We start from the raw sequence: 8698 nt of genomic DNA, 5'->3' as shown, positions 1-8698 counted from the left end.
AAGAACATTATAAAAAAAAATAATAATAAATAAAATAAAATTCAAGTACATTATTAAACGGGTACTTAAATATTTTTACTTAAGTAGATTTTTTTTTCATATGATACTTTTACCTTTACTTGAGTAACTTTTTGCCACTTAAGTAACAAAACCCAGTACTTCATCCACCACTGCTTAAAGGTACATTACGTAACTGTTCTGAGGGACAGCCACCCCCTTGTCACCACAGACACGTTTAGAGTCGTTTAAAAGTTCCACAGTACAGCATTAAACTCGTCTTTCTTCGCGCTGTCACCAAGCCTATAGGTAAAAGTCAGATCTATGGAGAGGCAAACCCGGTCACAATAACAACGCACAGTTTTCAAGGTGTTTTTGAGCATTAAAACCACATGGAGTTACATAATGGCTCCACTGAAGCCTTTAATGCTTTATCGTGGGACATTCCAGGCAAAGTTCCAGGCGTTAACGGACACAAGCGGAGGGTGGACTCTGACCAGGAAAGTTACGTAGTGCAGCTTTAAAACAATATTTGGGTTTTCGTGGCACCGGATCGAAACCATGTTTTTAACAGGGCTGAACGAGGTTTTACTTCAAGGAGGAACAAAAAGATACAACTGAAACTGCAAATACTCCAAATACTACCTGAACACACCTGTACGTGGAATACTATTTATTTTGAACTGTGAAAAGTCCTCAAAACGTCGCCTAACACAAAGTTTAAACCATTGATTGGATAAAGTACTTGATTTTGTTACTTAAGTAAAAGTACAGATACAGAGGTAAAACATTCCTCAAGTAAAACTCAAAGTATCACATGAAAATTTGACTAAGTACCTGTTTAAAAATGTACTTTAAGAGTAAAAAGTAAAAGCATTTCACACAAGTGTTGTTCATTGGTTAGAGTGTAGGAGCAGTGGTTGTTACTTAAGTAAAAGTACAGATACAAAGGCAAAAAGTTACTGAGAAAATCTACGTAAGTAAAAGTATTTAAGTACATGTTTAAAATTGTACTTTAAGATTGAAAGTAGTGATATTGATTCAAAAAATGATACATATTTTGGTCACAGTAACAATACGAATAATTTCTAAGCTTTTCTTATGAATTTTGTGTGTTTATTTTTGTTTTGTTCAAATCGAAGCTCGAACTCGAGGTCTATAACAGGTCTAAACCAGGACTAAACCAGGACTAAACCAGCACTAAACCAGCACTAAACCAGGTCTAATCCTGGTCTAATCCAGGTCTAATCCAGGTCTAATCCAGGTCTAATCCAGATCTAATCCAGGTCTAAACCAGGTCTAAACCAGGTCTTCTTTTTATTTTTGTTTTGTTCAAAGTCGAAGCTTGAACTCGAAAACTTTAGTCAAGATATTTCTACGAACATGGTAAAAATACCCCCTCAAATCAAATGAAAAGTACTTTTTACTTTTGAGTCCTGTTCAAAACTGTAGTGGAGTAGAAAGTACAGATACTGCTCTCAAATGTAGTTAAGTAAAAGTAAAAAGTACCACTGTAAAAAGTACAAATACCTCAAAATTCCACTTGTTCCACTGTTAGTTACTCTATAAACGAGCCCGACAGTCCCTCTGACATGACCCCACGTGGAGCCGGGGACAGGGGCAGTTGGGGCAGTTGGGGCAGTTGGAGCAGAACAGGGCTGTGAAAGGGGGCTCTGTGCCTGAGTCCTGCCTGCGCCCGCTGCTCGCAGAGGGGGCGCGGACACAAAGCCCGGTCATGCACAAATCATAAGACCAGCTCAGTGGGTGGCAAACAAACTGGGAGCCTTCCTAATTCTGCATCAACTAATCTTCACAGCCCACGTAAAACCTTCAGGAATTTTACAGTTCGCAGAAAAGGAGAGCGGAGGACGTTTTAAACTGCATTTTACCTTGGTTCATTAGAGACTTATGGAGTTTAAAAACACAGTGGATCACGTCCTGTATTACCACATGATGACATCACAAGGTGGTTAAATATGTGTGAAACAGGTCTGAACCAAGTCTAAACCAGGTCTAAACCAGGTCTGAACCAGGTCTGAACCAAGTGTAAACCACATCTATAACAGGTCTAAACCAGGTCTAAACCAGGACTAAACCAGGTCTGAACCAGGTCTAAACCAGGTGTAGACCAGGTCTGAACCAGGTCTAAACCAGGTCTAAACCAGGTCTAAACCAGGTCTGAACCAGGTCTAAACCAGGTGTAAACCAGGTCTGAACCAGGTCTAAACCAGGTCTAAACCAGGACTAAACCAGGTCTGAACCAGGTCTAAACCAGGTCTAAACCAGGTCTGAACCACATCTAAACCAGGTCTAAACCAGGTCTGAACCAGGTCTGAACCAGGACTAAACCAGGTGTAAACCAGTTCTAAACCAGGTCTAAACCAGGACTAAACCAGGTCTGAACCAGGTCTAAACCAGGTGTAAACCAGGTCTGAACCAGGTCTAAACCAGGTCTAAACCAGGTCTGAAGCAAGTCTAAACCAGGTCTGAACCAGGTCTAAACCACATCTATAACAGTTCTAAACCAGATCTAAACCAGGTCTAAACCAGGTCTAAACCCCATCTATAACAGGTCTAAACCAGGTCTAAACCAGGTCTGAACCAGGTCTGAACCAGGTCTAAACCAGGTCTGAACCAGGTCTAAACCAGGTCTGAACCAGGTCTGAACCAGATCTAAACCAGGTCTGAACCAAGTCTAAACCAGATCTAAACCAGGTCTAAACCAGGTCTAAACCAGGTCTGAACCAGGTCTAAACCAGGTCTGAACCAAGTCTAAACCAGGTCTAAACCAGGTCTAAACCAGGTCTAAACCAGGTCTGAACCAGGTCTAAACCAGGTCTAAACCAGGTGTAAACCAGGTCTGAACCAAGTCTAAACCAGATCTAAACCAGGTCTAAACCAGGTGTAAACCAGGTCTGAACCAGGTCTAAACCAGGTCTAAACCAGGTCTAAACCAGGTCTAAACCAGGTCTGAACCAGGTCTGAACCAGGTCTGAACCAAGTCTAAACCAGGTCTAAACCAGGTCTGAACCAAGTCTAAACCAGGTCTGAACCAAGTCTAAACCAGGTCTAAACCAGGTGTAAACTAGGGGTAAACCAGGTCTACAACGGGACTAAACCGGGACTAAGCCAAGTCTAAACTATTGTAACTACGGTCATTGTAACTAAAACATTATCCAAAAAAAGGATAATACATCAGTATTGTCAGTTGGACATTTACAGAGAATTTTAAAGTATCAGATTATTGTTATCTGGAGAATTCCTAAAAATACCGACATTATAACAATTTGTATCAGTATCACAGCCACGCTCCGATTTACGAGATAAGAAAGTACGAGGAAAAAAACTGTCATTTCACAGTGTGGTTTTAATGACCTTATTAAAAGCTGATTAACTCAACCAATGAGACTCGTGCAAAACTTTGTCACATTTTATCATAATCAAGACACAACCTTAACAGGAAGAGTCTTATGCACAAGTCTAAACAGGAAAGATAACACCTCAATGACATACAAAAGAGGAAACCACACGTCAGTCTAAATTAAAGCCGCACTGTGGGACGTGGCCTGTCACTGTGGTACATGGGGGCTCTCTGAAGAGTTTGAAGAGTCATTTATATTCAGGTTTACTAATTTTCTTCTCCTTTTTTGGGTTAATTATTATTTGCAACTACAGTATCTTAGCTTTAAACTCATTTTAGACCATTTTTAGGCCAGGTTTAGAGCTGGTAGTACTTGGAAAACAAAATATTCACTGGTGTACAGGGTAATATCAAAGATAATTCTAAAACAGGAAAGGTACAGTTTTGTTTATGTGGTTTTCAGCATTGATTCGCAGTACTAGTTTTAGTAGTATGAGTAAACCTGACTATAAATGTACCACCAGAAACAGGCCAAATACCACAGACCTGCTTGTGTTTTGACTGTCTCTGACATAACTTGTGGTCACTGTCATTTGTAAAGAGTTTTGAGAGACTTAAAGATGGAAAAAGTGCTGCATAAGAATCTGACCATTTACCATTTTTATCATAGTCAGAAGTCAATCCATTTATAACCTACTTTTGTTCATGTTTTTACTCAAAAGTTACTCAAGTGATCTGTTTGGGTGGAGTATGGGAGGGTGACAGTGCCAAAAAATAAGTTGATCTTTTATTTGCTTTGCTGGTTTTCTTGTTTTAAGATTAGTAGCATCAAATTTAGCATTTATACATTTTGTCATTGACTTTTTTGGTTGGGTGACGGTGACGTTTCTATTGTATTTCTATTCTATTATAACGACTTATTCGCTGCATTGAGGAATGTGAAATTTGGCACAGTGATTCTTCAGGTCGTCCCCGTCAAAAAAGTCCGGGGGGCCAAGTTTGTATTTTGCACAGTGTTGCCATGGCGATGCCTGGAAAAACCCATGTTTTTGCATTATATGCATCAGCACTTCCAATGTCTTTTGACTTGTTTGGTGCCAAATGGAGCCCAAAGCCGCAATAAAACAGAGGCAAGTGGTGCGTTAGCGCCACCCAGAGGGAGTGCCAGGTCGGCCGAGTGCGAAGTACGACCCGCGAGGGCCGTTCGATGCCGCTTGCGGCTTTAATTGTTCAATTTCCTCTTCATTGAAATAATATAAAATAATTTCTGATTTTCTTATTTTTGTTTTTTCACTTGTTATTGTAAATAATGATCAATGCACTGATTTTAAACCATTTCTAAATATTCCAAAAAGGACATTTTACTAAAGATTACAAACTCAGAAGCTGCAGAACTTCAGATAGTCTTTAGTAAACATTCCAAAAAATTTGACCTGGCAAAATCATTGTCTTAGCTGCATAAACGTCTGACATTTTTTATAAGGACTGTAAAAACCTAACCCTAAGTACAATCTGCATAATCTCTTCTATAAATATTGATTATTGTTCAATTATGTATTATAAACTGTTTCTGAGCTGGACAGATAGCTTTTTTTTAATGTTTGCTTGCATAAAAGTTACACAAAAGTACATTCGTTTTTATATTTTTCTTCTACTTAAACTGGTATTACACATTTATTTGATGCATTGATGGTCTTTGTAATGAAAAGATGCAAAATAATGACGAGTGACAATGTCAATTATTTATAGCCCATTTCTACTGGTAAATCATCTGTGGGTGATTTGACAAGACTTTAATCAGCCAAACATCGTGAATAAATTCTGTTATTTGTAATGTATTACGTAAGACAGAAACCACAGAGCCTGTTTACATGTGGCTACAAAGAGCTGATCTAGATGAACTTGCCTGCTCTGAAAGTACTACACTGCCCTCTTGTGTTTAAAAGTCAGACACACATAATAAAGTGTTCAATATTTTACACATGGGAAGTGCTTGATCAAAGTAGAAGCAATCAAATATTATAGTTTAAACTAAGTGGAAATGCAATACTTTTTATAAATAGTCACTAGATGCTTAATACAGAATTTGACATCTTTGAAATGATAAATGTATTTGTTGTGTGTTTGTTTTTTTCTTAAGAAACGACACTTCAATTTTATAAAGAGCCATTGCAATAGCTACATTAGTACTATACATTAATAAAACCAACAGTTCAAATATATCTTGCCCTCACCTCTTGTGCCTGGTCATACAGAGTACAATGGCACCACCATGTGGTTAGTGATGGTTAAGCAATTTGTTGTGCAAAACCTTCTCTTCAGTTACTTGGATTCACCCCACCCAAGGTCAAATTTTACTTGATACAGGGTTGAAATGTAATTGGCACTTTTCCAGTTCATCAGTTCTCACACTGTTATTAACACATGATAAATGATACCTTAACACAGGCATACCCAAAGTCCGGCCTGGCTGCCATTTGCGGCCCGTGTACAAATTTACACTGGCCCCCAGCCTCTGGAATAAAAATAATTATGTGTGGCCCCTCGCACTGTTGACCAGTGTTAAAATACAAATGTACAAGCAATATTATATTTTACCAGAAGATGGCAGAATCCGAGGCCGCGCTCTCACTGACTTACCGCCAACTGGATAAAGACAGGTTTAAAGATATTCAAACCTTTGCTACGCAAGTGCTGAGTTTGTTTTGTTTGACATATTTATGTGAGAAGACATTTTTGGTTATGAACTTTAGTAAGAAACGTGCGGGGACAAGACTAACTCTCACCCTTTACTAAAGTCCAGATCTGTTTCACCCTTCACATTAGTGAAGGCCAGTTACTTGTTAGACTTCTGATGTGAATAAATTCTAAAATCTCAATGAATTAATTTTATTGTGATTATCAAAACCACAGTTTAAATGTTCGCTTTTCATATTTATAATCTGTGTATCATTCATTTTGGTTGTGAAAGGTGAACGCCATTTGCAATAAAAAGTAAAAAAAAAAAAAAGTTCATTTGCATTTAATATTAATGGTTCAAAGAATGATCAGGTCAATGGTCCCCACACATTTTCACCACACCAAATTTGGCCCTCTTCGCAACAAATTTGGACACCCCTACCTGAACTCTAAACATTTGCGAATGTAACTGCTTGAAATAAACACCATGATGTTTATTTGTACTATAAATATAACAGCATTTAAAACAAAGGCCATGTGTAGAGTCAATCATCTTTTATTTGTCTTTAGTCTAACAAAACATTTATAGGACCATTTTACTGGCTTGGAATTTTGATTTTGAGAACATTAATTTAAAAAGGACTCGAGAAACCCCTCATGTTTTAACAGTAAAAACTTGTGCGTGGTTCAAATTTTAGGTAACAGAATAGTACGGTCTATGTTATGGTGTGAAACGTCCTTAGGCACAGTACGGAGGTAAGGGTGTACATCACATGAACTTGAAGTGAATTGTCCGAGTCAGAGGTGGCTACATTTAAACTTTTCCTGCAAAACTGCCGCTGTCAATACCTTCATCCCAACCGTTCACCTGAAGACAAAAACATCATAAAAACATTAACCGTACAATAATATGAGTCAGTTGATAGACATGAGTACTATTCATTTTTCCCACAATACCTATAGTTTAACAATACAATTATCCTATACCGCAAATAAAACCACTAAACAGAGTAAAGAACAGAAACACTGTAGTTCATTAGACTATCCATACACACAACATTAATATATATTCAGAATACACATATACACACGTACATATATACAGTTGGTGTGTACAATTTAAATGTGCTGCAACTGCCAAGTAACTTTCTAAGGAGCAGTCATTGTTATCTGGACCCAACAGATGGAAAATTGTTACCTTGAAAATACATGTTTATCTCTCTGTCTCTGTGTGTGTGCATGTTATACATGTTGACACCAAAACAAAACAAGTGCTATCTGCTGATGATGTGTAATTTCAACCATTATATATTAAACTTACCCATCCTGAGGGGCAGATGCTTTTGTAGACCCTCTGGTACCATTCGCAGGGGCTTGTGTCCTGGTCCTTCTCTGACAGGGCCTTGTTGCACCTGTGATAGTCTGGATAAGAGAAAAACATGGGATGAGATTACTACAGTCACTCTTTAAGGCTACCGTGGAAATTACTTAAAAGACGTATTTGAAAGGCTCTGTATTTATTGCGTGTACCTTCTCTTTGCAATATTACACTTTCTAGTATCTAGTAGGAAACTGTATCTTAAAGTATCTTGTTTTTATGTTGTAATTGGCCTATATAATTTTCATAAAAGCATAAAGTAGTTTTAATATAGTTTATTTGGATAATCTGGATGAACTAACCATCCATAACGCCTGTGGCAACTTTAAACCCTATATAAAACTTCCTCATGTACAGTTTGACCCTGTTTGACAGATGAGCCTGGTTCTTACCTAGGTAGTTTTGGAAGCAGTTACGAGTTTGGTTGGTGTTGGGGAACCTGGAGTCAAAAGGAGCTGTCCTGTAGTTCTTGATCTTTGACTCAATAACATCAGCCATTTTGTAAGGTTTTAAGATTTAGATCTGGGAGAGAAAAGGCAACAGATTTCACAACGTTAGCTAGCATGATACACAACATTATCTGTCAACATTCAAACACATCCTTATATCGACATTAAGTTTATGTTCCAAAATAAACAAAAGATGTATCATTCATCATCGTGACTGTGAGATTATTAAACGTGATTTCATATCTGTTGTCCTGGTTTACGCTTTTAATCCAAGCTACATTATGTGTCACAGCTAGCACAGCGTTAGCCCAATGCTAAAACAGTAAAATCCATAATTTTAGACACGCCCCGAGCATCAGGATTATGAAATGTAATATCAAATTCACCTCAAATTGTTGATAAAAGTCAGTATTGTGGCTTTAAACGCAATATTTTGACGTAAACTCACACGTAAGCGAGCCTCGGGAGCGCTGTTTGCCCTCTGATGTCCTCTCAGTGACCGCGCGGAGAATGTCGGGAAATTACGTCACGACGTAAATGCGTCAGATTTGACGAACTCCTGTAAGAAAGTAAGTAAGAAAGAATAACAATAAGAATAACAATAACAATACGAATAACAGTAACAATAACAATAAAAATGTTAAAATGCTACGCTAATTATTGTTCTGTTAATATATACTGAAGATACATACGTTTTATGCCATACTGTCTGAAATATTACAGCCAAAGGAACATTTCTGAAACAAGCAGGAGCAGGCCTCGTTCAGTCCAAATAAGAGGTTTGTGGAGATGCAAGACCGCTAACTGTAAGGGCACATGTTTGTTTTTTTTTAG

At 37.9% G+C, this 8698-nt stretch overlaps 1 protein-coding gene across 1 annotated transcript; it reads right to left on the bottom strand.

Moving 5' to 3' along the window:
- Positions 1-6577: 6577 nt before the first annotated feature.
- Positions 6578-8401, bottom strand: LOC117383761 (cytochrome c oxidase subunit 6B1). Its single transcript, XM_033980980.2, has 4 exons — positions 8313-8401; positions 7808-7937; positions 7359-7459; positions 6578-6905 (listed from the first exon to the last, which is right to left on the bottom strand). Exons 2-4 carry the CDS (start codon positions 7911-7913, stop codon positions 6852-6854), a joined length of 261 nt encoding a protein of 86 aa, XP_033836871.1. The 5' UTR covers positions 7914-7937; positions 8313-8401; the 3' UTR covers positions 6578-6851.
- Positions 8402-8698: the final 297 nt, after the last annotated feature.

The sequence above is a fragment of the Periophthalmus magnuspinnatus genome, chromosome 16 (assembly GCF_009829125.3).
Source record: "Periophthalmus magnuspinnatus isolate fPerMag1 chromosome 16, fPerMag1.2.pri, whole genome shotgun sequence".
Classification (NCBI taxonomy): Eukaryota; Metazoa; Chordata; class Actinopteri; order Gobiiformes; family Gobiidae; genus Periophthalmus; species Periophthalmus magnuspinnatus.
This window is presented reverse-complemented; position numbering and strand designations above follow the sequence as displayed.

What these genes read in the sequence shown, in the direction of transcription:
- LOC117383761 (XM_033980980.2), bottom strand. Translation starts at nt 7,913, where the DNA reads ATGGCTGATGTTATTGAGTCAAAGATCAAGAACTACAGGACAGCTCCT. An exon ending in CTGCTTCCAAAACTACCTAG is followed by an intron (nt 7,460 to 7,807) that starts GTAAGAACCAGG and finishes TCTCTTATCCAG; the next exon opens with ACTATCACAGGTGCAACAAG. An exon ending in GCATCTGCCCCTCAGGATGG is followed by an intron (nt 6,906 to 7,358) that starts GTAAGTTTAATA and finishes TTTTGTCTTCAG; the next exon opens with GTGAACGGTTGGGATGAAGG.